Here is a 23,965-nt window from a genome sequence, read left to right as displayed (position 1 = left end):
GCCCTGAGATGATGTGTGCATCTTACTGGCCAAACTGCAAAGCAGTGGTATCTAAATTGGTGCTCTTCACGTTTAGTTTCAGTGGCCAACTCACCCGGCTGTTAAACAACATAGAAAAGGAATTGAAAGGAGGGGAGATTGAGAATAAAATACAAATGAAAAAGTGTTTCAATTTAGTTGTCAGCTGTGGCTCAGTGGGTAGCATACTCACCTCTGAGTCAGAAAGTTGCAGGTTCAAGTCCCACTCCAGGGACTTGAGCACATAAATCTAGGCTGACATTCCAGTGCATTGCTTGAGGGAGTGCTGCACTGTCAGAGGTGCTGTCCTTCGGATGACGCGTTAAACTAAGGCCCCGTCTGCTCTCTCTGGTGGATGTAAAAGATTCCATGGCACTATTTCAAAGCAGAGTAGAGGAGCTATCCCCGGTGTCCTGGCCAATATTTGTCCCTCAATCAACATCACTAAAACAGATTATCTGGTCATTATCACATTGCTGTTTGTGGGAGCTTGCTGTGGGCGAATTGGCTGCCGCGTTTCCCACATTGCAACAGTGACTACGCTCCAAAAGTACCTAATTGGCTGTAAAGTGCTTTGAGACGTCCAGTGTTTGTGAAAGGCGCTATGTAAATGCAAGTCTTTTCTTTAATACCTAAGATTAGTGATTACTCCAGAAATGATTAGAATTCATTACTTTTATTGAATGCCTAGAAGTTACTACCATAAAATCTAGTGCATAGGTTGCATAAAAGAGGTGTGACTTATTAACAGGTAAAGATCTTTTACCGTTTTCTTGTCCAGCATTAAAAGGTACAGATGCAACTTTTACTTGGGGGTATTGCTTTGTTGCAAATTTTGGGTCTACCTTAAATATTCTTTTGTGTTCAGTGGGACTGGACCACTCTCATAAGTGATCCCTATGTCTTACATTAAGGAGTGTGCCCACAATGCCCAATATCTAATCATAGAATAGCGTAACCCGAGGGTATAACAATAGTACCCCCTTGTGGTCTGAATCGGATATGGTGGCTTTCACATGTGCCATTACATGTGCCTCGCCAATCTGTCAGTAGCCAGACCGAAAACACTCGAGTGAGAAAAGGCCAGATACAAATCATTATTTTGCAGACAGCAAGTGAATGTACAGAGGAACAGTTATAATCAAAAGTCACGTCACTTAACCTCAAACCCCTGCTTCTGAAAAAGAAAAATAAGAAACCATGCCACATTATCCCACATTAATGGACAAACCTAATTTTTCCTGGTTAGCCGCCTGGTTCTGACCTGCTCTGTGACTAAGATGAGTGAGTTTTCCCTCACTAGGCTGAACTCCCTTCCTAGACATAACCAGGTAGACTGACCTTGAGAATGAGTGTTTCTCTTTTATTATTACTTCTGACCACACAAAGTAGGTGGTCTATCGCTCTGACTTCTTCACTATTCAGTGATTCACCATTAGGCCCGTCAACAAAACTGTTTACTTCCCCCCACATCCCAATGATAATAAGTGTGGATTTTTGTAGGAAGCCTGAGCTGCGATAACAAATTAACTATTGTCATTGTGTAAACCCATATTCAATGCCTGGCCCATTTTTTTTCACTGGCAAAGCCAACATTTATTGCCCATCCCTAGTTGCCCTTGAGAAAGTGGTGGTGGGCCTTCTTCTTGAACCTCTGCAGTCCATGTGGTCAAGGTATTTCTACAATGCTGTTAGGTAGGGAGTTCCAGGATTTTGACCCAGCGATGACGAAGGAATGGTGGTATATGTCTGAGTTGGGATTATGTGTGACTTGAAGGTGATTGCATTCCCATGCAAACTTCTCCCCTTGTCCTGCAGATAGTACACATTGCAGCCACGGTATGCTGGTGCTGGAGGGAGTGGCTGTTTAAGCTGGTGGATGGGGTGCTGACTGCTTTGTCCTGAATGGTGTTGACCTACTTGAGTGTTGTTGCAGCTGCACCCATCCAGGCAAATGGAAAGTACTCCAGCACACTCCAGTCTCGTGTCTTGAAGGTGGTGAAGAGGTTTTGGGGACTCTAAAGGTGAGCCACTCGCCACAGAATACCAAGCCTTTGGGTGGCTCTAGTAGCCATATCATGCGGCTGATCCAGTTGAGTTTCTGGTCAATGATGATTCGCCAATGGTAATGCCATTGAATATCAAGGGGAGGTGGTTAGGCTCTCTCTTGTTGGCAATGATCATTGCCTGGCACTTGTGTGGCGTTAATGTACATCATATGGCTCCGATTTGCATGTAGTAATGAGACTCCCACCTGAATCCAGTGAAAAGCTCCAGCAAATATGGCGGTTAGTGGTAACTGGTGCACAGTGATTTTAACACCACTAAGCCCCATGAGCCAAGTTAAAATTGGCCCTCATTTCTTGATAGAGATTAATTGGTTCCAATTTTAACTCCAGGTGGGTGGATTCCCTGCTCAGGCCCGAGTTAAAATTACAGTCGGGTTTCAATGATGTCATTGGGCCGCAACGTGCATATGTAAAGAAGGACACTGTTGGTTCTGGGCGTGTGTCCTTGCTGCCTGCTCAGGAGAGCAGGTTAAAATTGCAGATGTTGCGACCATGGCTGCTTTTGGACAGGTAAGAGCCAGGGCGATTTTAACTGCCCGCCCGCCAGGTTTCTGCTGAGCGAGTAGGGTTAAAATTGCCCTCATTCAGAGAGGTCTGGGGTGCAAATATGCAGATTTTTAAAAGCATAACTGTAAGTGGAAAAAGCCCTATAATTGACAAATGGGATATTGGGATTTTACATGTAGGGCATTGAATACAAAAGGAACGAGATGATGATGAATCTGTACAGCATGGTAGCTGGCTTTAGTTGGAGTATCTTGTGTGGTCCAGGGAACTGCCAATGTCATTCTTCATTAGGTGCCAAGAAGGGAGGCATTAATGGGCTGTATTGCAGCTTCATTTATTTTCAGTAGTTCTTAATTATACATTGGGGGTAGATTTACAAGTACATGCTGCTGACACACACCCTCACCTGCTGGCAGCACAAATCAGAAACTCAGGAATTCACAGACCACGATTTTCCAACCAATGGTCAGAAAGTCATCTGGATTTTTAATTTGCATTGATGGTGGGCCAGGATCCCCACTGGTGGCCTGGAGTCGTAAAATTACCTCTGTTATTGGCAGATAATGTTACAGGTCATGTAGCTGAGTGGAACAGATAAAACTGCCAATACTCAACGTTTTGAAAATATCTATGATTCTGATCGCAAAAGCTTTGTGGAATCGTTGTTTGGCCTCCCTTCAGTGAATGCAATTAAATCCAACTAGAAGTAACCTAACAAGGTGCCAGCCTTGGCTCAATCGTAGCACTCTTGCCTCTGAGTCAGAGGGTTGTGTTTTGAAGCCCCACTCCAGAGATTTGAGCTCATAATGTAAGCTGACACTTCAGTACAGTTAATGAGGAAGTGCTGCACTGCCTTTCTGATGAGATTTTAAATCGAGACCCTGTCTACCCTCTCGCAGGTGGATGCAAAAAAACCCAAGCCACTAGTCAAAGCAGAGCAGGAAAGGTCAATATTTATCCCTCAAGCAACCTGATCAAAAAAAACACAGATTATGGCATCAAGGGGTATGGGGAGAGAGCGGGAATATGGTATTGAGATAGAGGATCAGCCATGATCATATTGAATGGCGGAGCAGGCTCGAAGGGCCTACTCCTGCTCCTATTTTGCTATGTTTCTATGTTTCCATTATCAGGTCATTTAACTCATTGTTATTTGTGGGACCTTGCTGTGTACAATTTTGTCTGCCATGTTTTCCCTATGTTGCAATAGTGACTGCACTTCAAAAATTGGCTGTGAAATGCTTTGGGACATCCTGAGGTTGTGAAAGGTGTTATATAAATTATTTATTTTTCCTTCATATTTAATTACATTCACGAAGAGTTTAGGTATAGTTCACTCTAGAAAATTTGTCATTTTTTCCTATTGAGGAAGAATTATGACTGATTTTACAAAGCTGAAAGTAGTTTAAAAATCAAATGACTTATGATTTCAGTTCATTTAATGATAAGATGTTAGTTTTTAGAATATTCAAAAATCCACCAATCTAAACTTGAAAGAGAAGCCACCCTTCCTAGTTTGAAACCACAACTGCTACAATTAGCGTCAATGAACTCTGACCTGCTCCCAAGATCTTAGCAGAATAAATCACATTGTACAGACTAATTGATTCCATGCATCACCAGCAATTGTAGGTGGAAACCAAAAAACAGGATGTTTATTAATGAAGGTTCATTAATCAAGATTGACAATAGTTAAAAAGGACAAACATGGAAACCATAATGTGAAACAAAATAGATATTAAGAATTAGGGAGCCTGATACAGAGGAGCAAGTAAAAGTAGTAGCCCAATAAAGGGCACTGAGGTGGTATGGACAATGGGCAATGATCCAATATATGCTAACAGGCACCACTGAAGATTCTGTGAGTAATTAATTACTATCTAATTTGAACCATAGTACAACAGGATATAGCAGTTGGTTACTGATGCTTTTTCTCCCTTAGGCACGTCTCATTAGGGTCAGAAGTACAGCATCTATGCTGAAGGTCAGTAGATAAATTTGAGATCGCTTTGACACAGGATTTTTTTTTCCACAGAAGATCTTGCTCACCCTTTTCACTGCCTCTGGCAACTCCTGATGATCAGGATACTGTGGCCGCTGCACAATGGACAATGTAGACTTGCTGTGCACATACGTAGTGTCCAGCCAGCATTTGTTTATAATAGGCACATTTACAAAGTGTAAGCAATCCTCAGTGTCGAAAGCCTTGTAGAAGTTACCTTCTGCCCAAACCAATTAAGCATCAGGGTTGTTCAAGGACTATTCAACTACATGTTACCATTTCCCACATCACATAAAATAAGCTGGCAGTGTTATATATTTATGTTAAAGAATTACATCAGTTTTAATTGCACAATCTTTCAAATGGTTTTGATTATACTATAGTAAAGAGATTCTTCATTAATCATTGTGTTAATATTGTTTCTTGAGAGTATGATACTCTGAGATTTGAAACAAGTTCTACATGAAGAACATTAAAATAATTAAACGGTGCTCATAAATGTAGGATAAGACTTTCCTCCATGTAAATGGAATGTCCCTAGAGATCTATATAAATGTGGTCTTTCTCATCACATGAACATGTGCCTGTCAGAGTTGGTCCTATTTCTACCAGACATAGGAAACAAACATTTCACATTTATACAGATGCTTTTAATTTGGAGTGGTTTTCAATGCAATTTAGATCAAACGTATCCATGTAAACGATTCAGAGTTGCTTAATTTCATGCCTCTCCAGGGTAAAGTTGAACCACATCAGTAGGTGTGGGTGTGACGCCCACAATACTGGAGGCACTCCCAAAAAAGTATCTCAGATTCATTTGGGGCCGACATACATCTGTCCTTATAAAGTCAAAGAGTGGTTATAAAGAATGTGTTGTCTCAGATGCTCTATTTTTTGTGTTAAAGGTACATGGTATAATGTGAAAGCACTGGGTTGAAAGCAAATGAAACTCAATGATTCCAATGTAGCTCGCTTTTCTGTGTCTGGTGCAACTCTGCAGATAATGGTGGCGGATAAGATAGAAAAACTACAGTGCTTATCAGCTGTCCTGCTGCTTATGAGGTATTTTCTGGCAAGTCCAGGCTTTCAATGCCTAGGCCATTTTCATTGATATCAGTGCATTTCGTGTTCAGTTATTCCTAGCCACTTTCGGGTCCTCATAGATATTCTTCCCTTCTGAGATCAGTCTCCTTACCAAATTGAGGTTCGTTAACTAAATCTGGAAACATTCCGCGATTTATCAGTTAAATAATCAAATTATTAATGATAAAGTCTGATATTACATTTCGAATTCAAAAGGTTGCACTACCTCCCATTCATCAACTAATTTTCTATTATATCAACAGATCTATCCAACAAAATCATAATGTAATCTTCATTTTACCAATAGCATAGTAACTTATAGCATCCTGGCCCTGAAAATCCACAGGGCGGCACATTTTGGTCTAAGTGCTGAGATCGGCTGCCCCTGACCTTCACTGCTGATCCTGCCAAAATTCACGTGGTCGGGGTGGGGGGTGGGGGGGGCATCCAATAATTTCAACGCTTTTGGCAGGCTGAAAATGCTGGAAAGTCCAGCATAGGAACCCTCATGAGTGCTCCCACTGCTGCAATGGAGACTTTGGGGTCAAAGTTCAAGGTTCAGTCATGGCCAGCTTCAACTCACTTGACACTGAGTTACAGTATGAGGGAGGGATTCTGAAACCTCATAAGTCCCCACTCTTCCATGATCACACAGATCAGTTGGCATCATGGGATCATGTCCCCAAATGGTGGCTTAGAGCAAAACAGGAGTAGCCGATTGGCATTCATACCAGTGGCAAATCTGTGCCAACACATAACCCTAATACAGATAGTGAGTAGACTTCCGTATGCCCTGCAGTTGACTAGCTGGCTGTGCAATTATCCACCAGCACTTCTCCCTCACCTAGGTGGCAGACTTAGTAATAGGGTAAGTACCCAACCAGCATGAAGAGTTTCATGACACAAAAGGGGTAAAAAGGCCAGCAAAACACACAAACCACTAGTTTGTAATATAACCAAAAGCCAAATAAACAAAGCGTGTGGCTATTCTGCGAGAATAAACAGAGATGGTGAAGAGTGGGTTTGAAGTGAGTCAGTGAGTGCCCAAACCAAGATGCCCGAGGGTCGATGGAAATTGGCCTTATCAACATACTCTGGGCAAGCTGCCGGTGTTGGTCGTGCCTTCACAGGCATCTCGCCTGATGGAAGACTTCAATTATGGGCCATCTGCCTAGCTGGCAGCGGCCCTCTGGTAAGTCCCGGGAAGCGGGTTGGAACGGACTATGGGGAGGGGGTTGGCACGGGTGGGTGCAATCATGATGCCTGTGGAGTCAGGGGAGCACTCCTGCTCCTTCTGGTTCTACAGAAAGGGTTCTTTAAAAAAAAACACATTATGAAACTTACCTTTTGGCGGTCACAGAGGCCGCTGAAGAATCCTGAGTGGGGCAGATCCGGTATCTGCCCCTCTCGTCACTGACTAATAGGTCCTTCACTAAGGGCCTAAATAACATTTTGGGGGAGAAATTGGTACGTGTTGCGGCTGTTTTTTGGGCATAATACAAGTGCAAAACATACTAATTTAGCAGCCTGCCCTCAATCTGCACAGATGTTGGTCTCACTGCTAAATTCATGGAGCTGACTTTATTTTAGATGTCCTGGGCATTAGGCTCCTAGAATATGTTAATTAGGGGCCAAACACCTGGTCAAGAAACCCTTTACAAAATTAGTTATCGATGAGTGGGGCAGGCATCAGGCCCCAACAGCCACCAACTAACGATAAGTTTTAAAACAAATTATTAAAAAAAGACCTTCCTGTTCCCCCGACTCCAAAGGTGTCACGATAGGGCTTCCCTCGCGGAGCTCAATCCAACCCCCCACCCCCCGGGATTTTATTGAGGAAATGAATCGATCCTCAGCTCCCTTGCTTCGGGCACGTAATGCTAATGCAGTTAATACATGACACACGAAAGAACGACTGAGCAAGTCTACAAGAAACTGAGCAATTGTGCATTGGCTACACTATAAAATAATGAGTGGTAACTACGCTAATGTAAAAGAATGTTTGAGAAAGGTAGAAGCTGAGTTGCCTGTTTTGCATAGTAGATAGAAGAACTGATTTGAATCATCACCTAGCTGCCTTCTCACTAGCAATCTCGTATATTTTTGAAAGACTTTTTTTTCACATGCTAAAGGATTATTAAAAGAAGCGGATGTTGAGGTGAGGATGTTGTCTGAATACTTTCGTCCTTCAAGACCATTTAACCTGTACTCTCCCCACCTACATTCTGGGTTGGACAACTATGACGAACAGCTTTATCTGAGAAGGAAATTAAACAAAGTCCAGATATTGCTAGGTATACTGCTTGATAACATCAGTTTGATGACTTTCCAAGATTATCAGGAAATACTATTAAATGCATCAGCAATATATTTGTGCCTATGCATCTCTATCACGCAATGACCTTCACTTTTACATACTGTTGTTTGTATTGTATCTTTAGGTTCAGTTTCATAAAATTCCAAATTCTGTAATGTTCTACATATTTCACTTTTTGTCAGGTGTAAAACTATTTATTTGTTTTAATTTGTTAGAAGTATCTTTGTGCAAAGTTGCTAATCAAATGTTAACTAAAGTAGCAGAGTAGAATTTCTGTTAATCCAATTAAATTTACTTTGCATTTACTAATATGTCCATATTTTATGTGTGACTATCCATAATATATTTAAAAATTTATGTCTGCACAAGCTTCCCGTCAACTTTTTCCGTTTTAAATTGTTTACATTTAGAAAGGAAATTGCCTATTCGTTTCTGGGATGTGGGCATCGCTGGCAAGGCCAGCATTTATTTCCCATCCTTAGTTGCCCTTGAGAAGGTGGTACTGAGCCACCTTCTTGAACCGCAGCAGTCCGTGTGGTGATGGTACTCCCACAGTGCTGTTAGGTAGGGAGTTCCAGGATTTTGACCCAGTGACAATGAAGGATCGGCGATATACTTCCAAGTCAGGATGGTGTGTGACTTGGAGGGGAACTTGGAGGTGGTGGTGTTCCCATGCACCTTCTAGGTGGAAGATGTCACGGCTTTGAGCGATGCCGCCAAAGAAGCCTTGGCGAGTTGCTGCAGTGCATCTTGTAGATGGTACACACTGCAGCCACGGTACGCCGGTGGTGGAGGGAGTGAATGTTTAAGGTGGTGGATGGGGTGCCAATCAAGTGGGCTGCTTTTTCTTGGATGGTGTCAAGCTTCTTGAGTGTTGTTGGAGCTGCACTCATCCAGGCAAGTGGAGAGTATTCCTTCACACTCCTGACTTGTGCCTTGTAGATGGTGGAAAGGCTTTGGGGAGTCAGGAGGTGAGACACTCGCCGTAGAATACCCAGCCTCTGACCTGCTCTTGTTGCCACAGTAATTGTGTGGCTGGTCCAATTAAGTTTCTGGTCAATGGTGACCCCCAGGATATTGATGGTGGGGGATTTGGTGATGGTAATGCCGTTGAATGTCAAGGGCCGGTGGCTAGATACTCGCTTGTTAGAGATAGTCATTGCCTGGCACTTGTGTGGCACAAATGTTACCTGCCACTTATCAGCCCAAGCTTGAATGCTGTCCAGGTCTTGCTGCATGTGGGCATGGACTGTTTCATTATCTGAGGAGTTGCGAATGGCACTGAACAGTGTGCAGTCATCAGCGAACATCCCCACTTCTGAACTTATGATGGAGCGAAGGTCATTGATGAAGCAATTGAAGATGGTTGGGCCTAGGACACTGCCCTGAGGAACTCCTGCAGCGATATCCTAGGGCTGTGATGATTGACCTCCAACCACCACAACCATCTTCATTTGTGCTAGGTAGGACTCCAGCCAGTGGAGAGTTTCCCCCCAATTCCGTTTTACTAGGGCTCCTTGATGCCACACTTGGTCAAATGCTGCCTTGATGTCAAGGGCAGTCACTCTCACCTCACCTCTGGAATTCAGCTCTTTTGTCCATGTTTGGACCAAGGCTATAATGAGGTCTGGAGCCGAGTGGTCCTGACGGAACCCAAACTGGGCATCAGTGAGCAGGTTATTGGTGAGTAAGTGCTGCTTGATAGCACTGTCGACGACACCTTCCATCACTTTGCTGATGATTGAGAGTAGATTGATGGGGCGCTAATTGGCCGGATTGGGTTTGTCCTGCTTTTTGTGGACATGACACACTTGGGCAGTTTTCCACATTGTCGGATAGATGGCAGTGTTATAGCTGTACTGGAACAACTTGGCTAGAGGTGCGGCTAATTCTGGAACACAAGTCTTCAGCACAACAGCCAGGATGTTGCCGGGTCACACAACATTTGCTGTATCCAGTGCACTCAACCGTTTCTTGATATCACGTGGAGTGAATCGAATTGGCTGATGATTGGCTTCTGTGGTGGTGGGGACCTCTGGAGGAGGCCGAAATGGAACATAGAAACATAGAAAATAGGAGCAGGAGTAGGCCATTCGGCCCCTCGAGCCTGTTCCGCCATTTAATGAGATCATGGCTGATCATCCAAATTCAGTGCAGTGTCCCTGCTTTCTCCCCATATCCCTTGATCCCTTTAGCCTTAAGAAATATATCTAACTCCTTCTTGAATATATTTAATGAATTGGCCTCAACTGCCTTGTGTGGTAGAGAATTCCACAGGTTCACCACTCTCTGGGTGAAGAAATGCCTCCTCATCTCAGTCCTAAATGGCTTACCCCTTATCCTTAGACTGTGACCCCTGGTTCTGGACTCCCCCGCCATCGGGAACATCCTTCCTGCATCTAGTCTGTCTAGTCCTGTTAGAATTTTATAAGTTTCAATGAGATCCCCTCTCATTCTTCTAAACTCTAGCGAATATAAGCCTAATCGACCCAATCTCTCCTCATACTTCATTCCTGCCATCCTAGGTATCAGTCTGGTGAATCTTCGCTGCACTCTCTCCATGGCAAGAACATCCTTCCTCAGATAAGGTGACCAAAACTGCACACAATACTCAAGGTGTGGTCTCACCAAGGCCCTGTACAACTGCAGCAAGACATCCTTGCTCCTGTACTCGAATCCTCTCGCTATGAAGGCCAACATACCATTTGCCTTCTTAACCACCTGCTGCACCCGCATGCTTACCTTCAGCGACTGGTGCACAAGGAAACCCAGGTCTCGTTGCACTTCCCCTATTCCCAATCTATTGCCATTCAGATAATAATCTGTCTTCCTGTTTTTGCCACCGTAGTGGATAACCTCGCATTTATCCACATTATACTGCATTTGCCATGCATCTGCCCAATCACCCAACCTGTCCAAATCATACTGGAGTTTCTCTGCATCCTCCTCACAGCACACATGCCCACCTAGCTTTGTGTCATCTGCAAACTTGGAGATATTACATCTAGTTCCCTCGTCTAGATCATTAATATATATTGTGAACATCCACTCGGTACTTCTGGCTGAAGATGGTTGCAAATGCTTTAGCCTTGTCTTTTGCACTTACGTGCTGGGCTCCACCATCATTGAGGATGGGGATATTCATGGAGCCTCCTTCTGTCATGCAAAATTGTCATGCATTTAGGACACTCGCTCCTGTGAAGATGCTACAGCACCATCACTGGTGGAAGAATGTAATTACAGTGTGAATATTTACATAGGAAGTTTCCAATATAAATATAGGCTTCTGAATTTATAATAGTTATATAAAAATAGGGACAGAGTGCATCACTCTAAAATGGGGACTGAATTATGTCTGCATGCCCTTGTCAAAATATTCCTATCCTCTAACGCTGCTTCACCTGAAGGCTATACTATCCGTCAACACCATGGGAGATTGATTAGTAATATATTAAGAATCTTACATATGCACACTCTTCCTTTCAACTTTTCCATTTTTAATTCCTATATTCAGACTTATAATGGAAACTGCCTTTGTAAGCTGGTCATGCAGTGTCATCACTGGCAGGAGGGTGTAATTACAGTGTGACAAGTTTATACAAGCAGTTTCAATCATAAATATGGAGATAGGAATTTATAATTGAAAGATTAAAATAAGGATAGAATATACGACTTTAAAATTGGGACTGAATTATATCTGCACACACTGGTCCAATTATCCCTGACCTCTAACCCTGCTTCACCAGACAACTACACTTGGTCTCGACTCCTCGGGGGTAATTTTGACTTTGTGCGATAGTGTAAAACGTGTGATAGTGAATTAGCAGGATAAATTACCCCCCTCATGTGCAATGACACAGGCAATCCACTCGTACATAATGGCCCGGATCTTCCGGGGCCTATGACCGCGTACAAGGTCGTAAGTGCCCCGCAAGTTCTGGGTTTCCGTGTGCAATGTGCATGTGCGAAAACCCGGAACTTGTGATCTGTCAAAGTTTCAGCTTGACAGATCATACCCATCCGCAGGAAATGGACACTCGCTGGTGCAGAGTTGGGCTATTTGCCCAATTACTGCCCAGCGAATGCCCACGAAACTCTTACGCTGGTAAAAGCACGGACTTACGTTGGGGTTTGGTTACATGAATGCCAGTTTGGACTTCACCCAAGTGAATATGCTACATGTGCGAGTCTAGACAGCAGGAGTCATCAGGTTATTTGACCAAAAGGGGCATCACAGCCCTCACTTGACATCTATAAATATTTCTCACTGGCCGCTGGTTCCCCTTCTTAGCCCAGGAACACTTAGGCCAATTGTAGCAACCCTTCTGCCTCCCCAGCAGTGACCAGTTAACTCAGCACAGACCAGTGGTCTAACCTAGGATTTTCCTGGCCTGTGTGTCTCAGCCCCACATGGCGGTACATTTACCCACAATGTCATCATATGTGCTGCCATCTCTGTAAAGCCCCAATGATTTCCTGCATGTTCAGGTTCATTTCAGCAGGTTACCATTGTTCATTTTTGTCATCTGTTGTTTCTGTTCTGCGCCACCCATTTGTTTTATTATAATTTTCTTGTCACTCCAGTCAAATGCGGGAGTTCACAGTTTTCTCTAAATGGCCAATGAAGTCCCAACTCTCCACAAAAATCCAGCAATATACAAAAGATGAAAATTTAGCAACCATCAATTTAGAGGATTCATTGACGCAGTAGACTCAAGCATACAGAACCAAATTGACCCCTTACTGCTGCCCATATAATCAAGATGGCAGATAACCAATATAGCAACAACAACAAAAAATCATACCTCATGACTGTTAGTGGTCTTATTACAAAGTGGTTGATCTTGAATGTCTCTCTGAGGAAGACTACATTATATCATAAAACATAGCTTTGTCACTTCCTACCTATTGCTAGTTCTTTGGTTACTAAAGCCATTATAATATTTCTTATCAGTCTTATGGTAATAGCTGCCAGTTAAGTCAAATCCTGAGAAAGGAAGAAAGAGATCTGAAACTAAATGCCTACCCTGAGAAAGTACTTGATAACTGCTGAAGTTAATGGGATCCTTATTAGTTTCAGCATTTGGAATTTATGCCTTAAGTGTTATTGTCTCAGTAATGATGTATTCCTCTTTCTGTATGAACTGTTCCACTGGACAACGCCATATGTGGAACAGATAATGCTAACAGCACAGCTGAATCCAGATCTTGTCAGTGAAACAATCCATTGAGAGTGGGAGGAGCAATATAAATTTGCCAATTTGAAAATATAGGCCTGTATTCCAGACTTGTAATTGCTGTAAATTATTGTTTTTAATAAGGAATCAGAACTGAAAAGATTAGTATTTTCTTACAGGCGCCTACAAGATTTTAGCCTTATCGTTCTTTTTAGTGGAGGATTCAGTGTGCCTCAACATTTAACAAAAATAATCGTATATTTTTGGCTGGATAAGACATTAGGTTAAGGTCCCCTCTGTCTTATTAAATCCTAAGGCACTATTTGAAAAAGAGCAGAGGAATTCTCCCAATGTCCTGGCCAACATTTATCTTTCAACCAACACCACCAAAACAGACAATCTGGTCATTTTTCTCATTGCTGCTTGTGGGACCTTGTTGTGCACAATTTGGCTGCTGCATTAATACCTTCATTGCAGCATTGGCTACATTTCAAAAGTTCTGCATTGGTTGTTGTGGTATAAAGGTGACTGCTCCACAGCCCCTTTGTATTCTGGACCGGTCGACCACTCGAGGCACACCTTCATTCTCTTGTTAATAAAAGCCTGTTAATTACTCGCTTAATCTCAGTCTTTTGAGTTATTGATAGCGCATCAGTTGTGAAGTGCTTTGGAAAGTCCCGAGGATGTGAAAGGTGCTATATAAATGCAACTTCTTTCTTTCTTGAAAGTAACCATAGAATATTTGCTTTCTGATTTTAATGTTAACTGGTAGCTTGCAGCAATTACTGCTGTTCCTTGGTTCCAAGCTTTGTACCACAGAATCCCTCACCCACCTAAACCCCTACCTCACCCCATTTCCCACTGAAACTCTCATTCATGTCTTTGTATCCTCCAGTCTCGATCACTCCAATTCTCTCAGTTCGCCATAAACTTCAGCTCATCATAAACTGTCCTGTCTGCATCCTAACCCACACCTGCTCAACCATCAACCCCATCTCACTGACTTACATTACTTCATGGCTCTCCAATGCCTCAAATTTACAATTCTCATCCTTGTGTTTAAATCCCACCATCATCTCATCCCTCCCTATCACCCTACACATGCAACCCAAACTCTGTTACTTTTTAACTTTGCGCATCCCCTCCTCCCTTTGCTTCACCGTTTGTGGTCATGCATTCAGCCGCCTAGGCTCCATACTACAGAATTCCCTCTTTAAATCCCTCTGCCTTTCCTGCTTCCTCTCCTTCTTTAAGACCATCCTTAAAAATTTTGACCACCGCTCCTAATATCTTTCTTTGTCTTGGTGTCCATTTTTCCTTACACGTCTCTGAAGCACCTTGGAATGCTTTTTTGTATTGAAGGCGCTATATAAATGCAAGTTGTTGATGTTTGTTGTTATTACTGTAGTCCTGAGAATACAACACAAGTGTCTTTCTGTTTGGTAATACTGACTGCAATACTTGGAAGGAAAACTTCCTCTGGTTACTCTGTATTAGCAATATCATTACCATAGCAGGAACATAGAAACATAGAAGATAGGAGCAGGAGTAGGCCATTCGGCCCCTCGAGCCTGCTCCGCCATTCAATGAGATCATGGCTGATCATCCAAACTCGGTACCCTGTCCCTGCCTTCTCCCCATATCCCTTGATCCCTTTAGCCTTAAGAAATATATCTAACTCCTTCTTGAATATATTTAATGAATTGGCCTCAACTGCCTTCTGTGGTAGAGAATTCCACAGAAATTCCTCCTCATCTCTGTCCTAAATGGCTTACCCCTTATCCTTAGACTGTGACCCCTGGTTCTGGACTCCCCCGCCATCGGGAACATCCTTCCTGCATCTAGTCTGTCTAGTCCTTTTAGAATTTTATAAGTTTCAATGAGATAATTTCCTATGTTCACTATTTCTAACAATGCATTCTAAAAGAGTAGCATTTATGATATTGCTGATGCATAATGATCAGATGAAATCTTCCCCTGTGCTTATAAAAGACACAAAATACCTGAATTTTACAATTTCTGTAATGTAAATTAAACATGTTGAATGAATCCTGCTTGTTAAGATACATAAGAAAAAAAATGCCTTTCAGTGCTTACTTTTGTAAATGTTTCACGAGAACTCTCAAGGTATCATGGTTAGGTTTAGGAAGCTTCTTCACCAGTCTCTTCACACACTGAACACGTTGACTGTAATTCTGATTTTCTGTGGGAGAAAAATGACCACAGTTAGGATACTGGTTGAATACTGTTATCTTTTCTCAGCTGGTCCCTTGTGACACATTTATTGCATTCTGATACATATGCGGCAGTGACAGCTGAGTAAAGATACTACAATAAGAGGGAAACGGAATGCACTTCTAGTTCTTTTAACTAAACAATTGTTCACTTAATACCAGACATTTATGACAGTGATGGAAGGCATGCATGACCCAGATTGCCATCTGAGTTTTCTACAGTTATGTTTCTGAACCTTTAAAATCAAAACAGTAAGTCTATTGTAACACATTGACATAAAAGAAAAATCTGAAACAGAGGTTTTGAGATCATGGTCAGCAAGGATAATTCATTTTAATTGGTTTATTAGTTGCAAGATTTAAGAAGATGTTAACCTGTTAATCACAGCTCTGAGTCTTAAAGAGCTGTAAGGTAGAAAACACTGTCAGCAGCATTATTGTACATAGGCCTTACACACTAGCACTAAGTTCCTCTGTCCCATGATTTTAACTGAGAGGTTAAATGGCTTACTTCATGCTTCCATTAAAATAGCAGAATTAGATACACGTGCCTTAAACATTTGTATGATAGGTCTGGAATTTCCTGGAACTTCTTGCCATAATTACACTGCAAGAGAATTATAGCACATTTTTTTCCCCCAAGGAAATTTGCGTGTAACTGATTTATACCGAACCATCAGTATGTACAAATTTCCTCAATCATTTGCACCATTTGCATCTGCCAAAACCCTCTGCTACTCATTTACAAGCTCCATCCCCATGCAAAAGACCAGCTCACACGAGTTTCCTAGATTTACATGAATAATGCGCTAGCGTAGATTTACAACCAAAAGGTTTGGCAGACAAATAGCCCAACATCACCGGTTAGCGGTGTAACTGAGATTTACGGAGTTTGCTCGTGATTTTCTTCATGAGTTTTGTAAAATTCTTCTTACTGACACCTGTACTATACTTAACCGAAGTGCTGTCAGTCTCAGTGCACGCAAAATGTTTCGGACCCCTGCCCTTCCCCCCATGCGTTCAGAAGGACTAAGCAGCTGGAATGACCTTCCCAATGGGAATACCCCTGTTCTGCAAAATAAGAGGAAGTGGAGCAACAAAGGGAAGAGGCCTTGAGAATGAGGCGCCATGGCAGAAGAAAGCAGTCAACTCATTATTACCCCTATTGCTGGTGCTGCATTTACAGCGACTTTTACATTGCGACATAGGCAAATGAGCTCCGCAGGAAATTTGGGTGCAAGTTCCTGTCAGCGAGATCAGTGTAGAAACTGATGTAAATCTCAGTGCGATTTCAGTGTCATTGGGATCAAGGAAATTCCAGGCCTGCATAAATCAGATATGCCAGACTCAAACCCATTCTAGAATACATACTAAATTCTGGTACAATTGGAAACCCCCAACGTAGTGCATGGCAGGATAATGAGGGCAGAGCTGTTGTCTCATAAATTCTGCCATTTACACAAGTATTGCATGTTACATAAGTTACGCTTATAGAAAAGAGGGTTAAGTTACCTGCATGTCTTGTCAAACCAGGAAGTGGTTGAGTTCACAGGCTTTAAATGTCCACAAACTTCGTCTGAGACATCAGCTTTGACTGAAGCAACTAGAAAAATCTCTTCTCAGCCATGTAGCTAAGAAAGGATTCTGCAAGCTGCCTTTCAGCCATGTCAGGCAGGAAATTCTTCTGCTTCCCAGCCTTCTATAATGGAGCCCTTACCATGGGTTGCACAATGGGCACTCCATATATGTCCTTATAATCGAAGTAGCACAAGAGCAAGAAGAAGAGGAAATGACAGAGGCACACAGGACAAGGCTATACCAAAGGAGAAAACAACCAACTGAAAGGTACCCTTCTACCGGAGTCTACAGGCCATGGTGCTTCCTTCATAATGTCTCAGAAGAGGTCTGTTTATGGAAGTGATTATTCAGTAAAAAGGCAATGCAGGAACTAACCGCTAATAATATGTGCAAGGAACTCATTGACTTCTTTCTCACTAAGATAGAGACGGTCCGTTCATCTGTCTTTGCTGTTTCCCCATTCCCTTGCCAAAAGTCAAATCTCCACCCTAGCCCTGAACCCCAATAACTCCAGTTTCTCTCTCAACTCTCCCCTGCCCTCTGTGAGCTCAATTTGTCGATTAGACCTACCCCCCTGCTCCTTCAAGCCCATTCCCATAAAATCTAAATCACCCAATTTCTCTTCCAGCTTCCATGCTATCTGACATTGTAAATTGTTCCCTTTCATCAGGCCCTTTAAAAACTGTCAGCATCACATCCTCCTCAAGCCACCCTTGACCCTTCTGTCCTTGGAAACTACCACCCCATCTCCAACCATTGTTTCGCCTCCGAAGTGCTTGAAGATGTCATAAGGAAACATTTGCTATCTGGTGTACACTATATCTGACAACAGATATATGTGAGTGTATATCAGTTGGTAATCTAATCTTGGGGTTCAGATGATGCATATAAACTAAGAGGATGGAACTCTAATGATCCACAATGCCTTTTAGACCCCTTAATTGAATTACTCCTTTTTAATTCATTCTTTTATCCTATTAAACTATTGTTTCCTCATCCATCACTTTCTAATCAAAATGAAAGGAGCCACACTAGATATTTTCTCGAGAGATGTTTGATGTTAATATTACTGGCTGCTTAGTAGTTTGAATAGGAATAGGACACAAATGATTCACTCCACCCCCACGAAACTATCCCGGAAACTTCAGCACTAGGCTGGGACCTGGAGTAACTGGGTTCCAAACTAGTTTTCAGCCACTCTAACAGATTCCTGCTGAAATTACAGTGGGAATCTGCTGGAATGGCTGTGGATTTTCACGGCCTCCAAGTCCACACATTTCATGTCACTTTTACTGTTGGCCCCTTCCTGGTGTAAAGGCTTAGCTGGGATAAAACTGGTGTTAATATCATTGGCAATCTTTTGAGTTTCCATGCTAATGACCATCATAGTCAATATCTTCCAACAACCTACAAAATGCTGCAAATTTTGGGATGTTTGTGCAGCTAAAATTCTGTTTCTCACTGCAAACAGCAGCCACATTTTGAGTAACATAAACAGGGCTCCTCTGATCTTCTAACAGCTCTACCTGAAGTCAACAGACTGTACGCTGACAAGGAGGTTGTAGAGCTTAAACATACTCAGGGAAAGCGATTTACCATTCATCTCACAGTAAGCCTAGTTTATCTTGGTTGTTTGTAAAGCAGTTACCTGTTATGTACTGGCATTTATCAAAATCATTTAACCACACAGATCATTCACAGAAAAGGTACTTTATCTTGATAAGGGAATCAGTATGAATTATGGTTTGCAGCTAGGTAGAAAATTGTACTTTCTAGATACCTTTTTTGTTATAAATCACCCAGTCGCATCGCTCTGTTCTTTCACACAAACCTGCTGAGACCCGATTTTCTGACACCATTTTCATGCTTCCTGGAAAACTTTCAACTACTGCAGCTAATGGTAAGTAGACCATTATTTTGAAAGATGTTACCTCAGCAGCTCACCGCTGAATATAATGAAGTGTTTGTGTTAAAAGGGGGAGAGCACTTTGGGCTTCCTTTTCAGAATGAGAAGAAGGAAACTTTCAATGTTTAAATCTACATCCTTTCCTTCAAGCACGTTATCCCTCTTTTTTTTTAGCGGCTTTTTACAACCTCCTTTGAACTCTGTAACAAATTAAAGAACAATATCCTATTTTAATTTTGTGGATTTTAACTCTCAGTACGTTTTCTTTCCCAGAGCAGTTAGCTGGCATTCCATGTCAACCTGAATACACAGACGCTTTTACTGTCATAATTGTGATGATGTGACGTTGAACTGAAATTGCTAGATCTGTGGCAGCTTGCTTTGAAACTTTCTTTTTATGGGGGGACTTTCGAGTAGGAATCACCCTGTTGCCCCATGTAATTTAACCCCTTTCTTCAACTGCCTTGCCTGACACCGTTACAGCTGAGAAGGTGGGCACGTGGCTTCCTCCCAGATCAATAACTCGAGGGCGATCTACCAAAGGACACAAAGGATTTCCCAGTTGTGATTCTGTGCTCTAATGTTCCTTGCCCCTCCATGCGAGAGACTTTGGAGTCTCCACTCAGCATCTTCCTATTCAACACGCCTTAGATGAGGTAACATAGGAACAGGAGTAGGCCATTCAGCCCCGCGAGCCTGTTTCGCCATTCAATGAGATCAGGGCTGATCTGTGATCTAACTCCAAGTACCCGCCTTTGGCCCATATCCCTTAATACCTTTGGTTAACAAAAAGCTATCAGTTGACATTTGTGGAGGAGAGTTCCAAACTTCTACCACCCTTTGTATGTAGAAGTGTTTCCTAATTTCATTCCTGAAAGGTCTGGCTCTAATTTTTGGGCTATGCTCCCAATCCTTGGCTGGTTGGGGCTATGCTCCCAACCAGTGGAAATAGTTTTTCTCTATCTACCCTATCTGTTCCCCTTAATATCTTGAAACCGAGTCAGGCATGAGTTGAACTCTATGGGGGAAAAATTCAGTTGCTTGCACCTCCCGTTAGCGCCGTAAGAGGGCCCTAACGGGGCACAAAGCAACTAGCGCCCGGGCGCGGCGATGTTTGTGCCGCTGGCGAAATTAACTAGACATTTTGCGGCGGCGCTAAACACTACCGCCACGATCTCCTGCGCCGGCAGATCATGACATCAGTCGAGTGTGCAATGTCCCGGTAGCGCCCCGGACTGGATATTGAGTGGCGCCCCCTGCCTTACCACCTGCTGCTAGCAACGACAAGTTGAGGGGAGCGTTTTGCAGTCAGGAAGGGACTGGGGGAGCGCTAATTAAAGGCGACCGCTTCCTGCCTTTTTTTGTTGGTGACATTTTTGCACCACGCATTCGGAGAGAGAGAGAGAGACTTCTGGAGAGATTCTTTGCAGTTTGCAGGTTCATTTTGATTTGCTTTTCCTTGCTTTGCCCGCGCTCTGAGGTAGCACCTCGCTCCTCGGCATTTGTGCCTTAAGACAGGTGTGAAGCGCCTGATTTAATGCTCCAATCACCTCCAGGGGCGATAAAAGCCAAGTTTGCCGTCGGAGGCGATTAATGGCGCCAGGCGCTAAACTTTGCGCACGGCTGATAATGGCGCCCCAACGGGGCAATACTGAATTTTTCCCCCTAAGATACTAAGGATTAATGCTGCTCAATCCAGCAGCTTTATTTCAAAGTGATCACATTATTATAGTATATAAAGTCTATATAAATATCAACATTTTTGAGGCGTCACATTTTGTCACACATGCAAATTTCTCTGTCACATTTTTAAAACGTTTATAAGCTAGCCATTTGTCTCTAATTAACCTCATGATGTGCCTACTTACAACAATTGGACCTTGTGACCTTAAAGAGGTATTCCAGGTTACATATAGTTCCAACTTTGCAGCAGAATAGTACATTATGCGTTATATGGTGAATGTTCCTGCTCTTTTAAAATGATATATTCTAGGACTTACTATGAGCAATACCATGGGAGATCTGCTGTAAAATTTAAAAATTATCTTTTGGACTCAAATCTATTGGGAAGTGGACTGATACTGTCAAACCTTACACTCATTGACAGCCTTCAGAGAGATTAGAATTTTGAAATATGAAAAGACAGGCTTGTAAGTTATGTGACATTCAGTAACTGTGAGGTGTTAAACATGAGATTTGGCACTGGAATACCCTAATGCTTACATTTTTACAATAGTAATGTGTTATGGTGTTTGCTGTCTAAGCAAGAAAAGCCTGCATTTATATAGTGCCTTTCACTATCTCAGGATGTCACAAAGCACTTTACAGCCAATGAGGTACTTTTGAAGTATAGTTACTGTTGTAATGTAGGAAATTTAAATTCAATTAATTAAATAAATCTGGAATAAAATGCTAGTATCAATAATGGTGACCATGGAACTACTAGATTGTTGTAAAAACCCATCTGGTTCGCTCAAGTCCTTCGGGGAAGGAAGTCTGCCGTCCTTACCCGGTCTGGCCTATATGTGGTCGACTCTTAACTGTCTTCTGAAATGGCCTAGCAAGCTATTCAGTTGTATAAAGTGGTTCACCACCACCTTCTCGAGGGCAATCAGGGAATGGCAATAAATGCTTGCCTTGCCAGCAACGCTCACATCCCGTGAATGAATTAAAAAAAAACACAGCAGCCAATTTGTACACAGCAATGTCCCACAAACAGCAATCTGATAATGACCAGATAATCTTTTTTCAGTGATGTTGGTTGAGGGACAAATATTGGTTAGGACACCGGGGTGAACTCCCCTGCTCGTCTTCAAAATTGTGCCATGGGATCTTTAATATCCACCTGAGAGGGCAGAAGGGGCATCGGTTTAGTATCTTGTCCAAAAGACGGCATCTCCTGCAGTGCAGCACACTCTCAGTGCGGCACTGAAGTGTCAGCCTGGATGTGTTCAAGTCTTTGGAGTAGGCTTGAACCCATGACCTTCTGACTCAGAGGCGAGAGTGCTGCCACTGAGCCAAGACTAACGCCTTGTACTATGCATTATGTACAGTGTACTATGGTTGTGAGAATGATTAACAGCAATTTTGTGTTTTTTAAAAACCTGATTATTTATTTCAGTTACAGTGTACTCTTGTTAATTATAGCTCTGAGTTCTGCTATATTCTGAGTTTGCCAGTTAAATGACTCAAGTGGATATCACTATAAATGGTAGGACACTGAGAAGTGCAGAAGATCAGAGGGACCTTGGAGTGCATGTCCACAGATCCCTGAAGGTAGCAGGACAGGTAGATAAGGTGGCTAAGAAGGCATACGGGATACTTGCCTTTATTAGCTGAGGCTTAGAATATAAGAGCAGGGAGGTTATGCTTGAACTGTATAAAGCACTAGAAAATGCTGGAAATACTCAGCAGGTCAGGCAGCATCAGTCGAGAGAGAAACAGACTTAATGTTTCAGGTCGATGACCCTTCGTCAGAACCGGTTGTGACGAAGGGTCATCGACCTGAAACGTTAACACTGTTTCTCTCTCCACAGATGCTGCCTGACATGCTGAGTATATACAGCATTTTCTGTTTTTATTTCAGATTTCCAGCATCTGTAGTATTTTGCTTTTGTATGAAACACTAGTTAGGCCGCAGCTAGAATACTGCGTGCAGTTCTGGTCACATTATAGGAAGGATGTGATTGCACTAGAGGGGGTGCAGAGAAGATTTACGAGGATGTTGGCTGGGCTGGAATTTTAGCTATGAGGAAAGATTGGATAGGCTGGGGTTGTTTACTTTGGAACAGAGGAGACTGAGGGGAGAACTAATTGAGGTGTATAACATTATAAGGGTCCTAGATAGCGTGGATAAGAAGGACCTATTTCCCTTAGCAAAGGGTCAATAATCAGGGGCATAGATTTAAAGTAATTGGTTGGAAGTTTAGAGGGGATTTGAGGAGAAATTTTTTCACCCAGAGGGTGGTGGGGGTCTGGAACTCACTGCCTGAAAGGGTGGTAGAGGCAGAAACCCTCATCACATTTAAAAAGTACTTGGATGTGCACTGGACGTGCCGTAACGTACAAGGCCACAGACCAAGTGCTGGAAAGTGGGATTAGGGTGGATAGCTCTTTGTCGGCCAGCACGGACAAGATAAATACATTTCTATGATTCTATGGTTGCTCATGGGATGAATGTAATGCTCATGTGCTTGTAATTGTGAATTCGTATTTGACAGGCCTTACTCTAGACAATACAAAGTCAAATGCAGTCAGCTCTGGCTTTTTGGCCTAGCATAGTAACTAAAACAATTGCAATTTTTTAGCCCATGGTGCTGAACAATGAGATCACTTCTGATTGTAAATCTGTGCATTACACATTTGGCTCATTCGTGTTTACCTTCTCTAATTTTGCCTCTGATTTTCTCCCCTAACTCCTCCACAAGGTGGTGAGCTCTGCTGGGGCAGCTTTCCGTGTTTAATTGGGACCTTCTGGTATTTCTCTCTTCCTCATCTGTGTGCCTAGACAGTCTGTTAGCCACAACAACCAAACCTACTTTGGTCCTCACCAAGCTCAGGCATATGTGCATTTCCAGTAAGGGCACCTGAACAGAGATCAGGAGCAGACTCCATTGGTCACTGTAGTAATCCAATGCCATTCAGGCTGAGGTTCATTAATGTAATACAAACCAAGGATTGAACCAAGCATCTTCCTGATCTGCATGGCTTTGTACCACAGCATACAGTGCATTTACATACAATAACAATTTGCGTTCACATAGTGATCCTCATGTGAAAAGAACAGCTCAGAGAGCGTTAAAAGGGCAAAGGACACTGAACAGGAAAAACAGAGAAGGGAGAATATTTAAAAAGTGTTTTTGCGGAGTGACTCACTAGATTCTTTTGAGAACATTCAACCTGTTTGTGGGTTTGGGTTCCAATTCCTTTGCTGCTGCAAAATTGACCTCCTAGTGACCTATATGACTTAATTACCTCCCTATTGTTTCTATCTTCTCATGCTGTTCAATAAGTCCACAATCAGTGCATGGCATCTTTGCCCATATGAAGTGGGAATAGTTTATTGGGATTTATT

General features: G+C 42.6%; 1 protein-coding gene across 1 annotated transcript in view; it reads right to left on the bottom strand.

Annotated features, from left to right (window-relative positions):
• arhgap15 (Rho GTPase activating protein 15) overlaps positions 1 to 23,965 on the bottom strand; it is an 820,951-nt gene that overhangs the window by 55,100 nt on the left and 741,886 nt on the right. Inside the window, exon 14 of the mRNA XM_085986657.1 lies at positions 15,271 to 15,376. Coding sequence (XP_085842783.1) covers positions 15,271 to 15,376 — 106 coding nt within the window. The remainder of the gene's footprint in view (positions 1 to 15,270; positions 15,377 to 23,965) is intronic.

The sequence above is a fragment of the Somniosus microcephalus genome, chromosome 4 (assembly GCF_052327205.1).
Source record: "Somniosus microcephalus isolate GS21.2 chromosome 4, FLI_Smic_1.0, whole genome shotgun sequence".
In the NCBI taxonomy this organism is placed as follows: Eukaryota; Metazoa; Chordata; class Chondrichthyes; order Squaliformes; family Somniosidae; genus Somniosus; species Somniosus microcephalus.
This window is presented reverse-complemented; position numbering and strand designations above follow the sequence as displayed.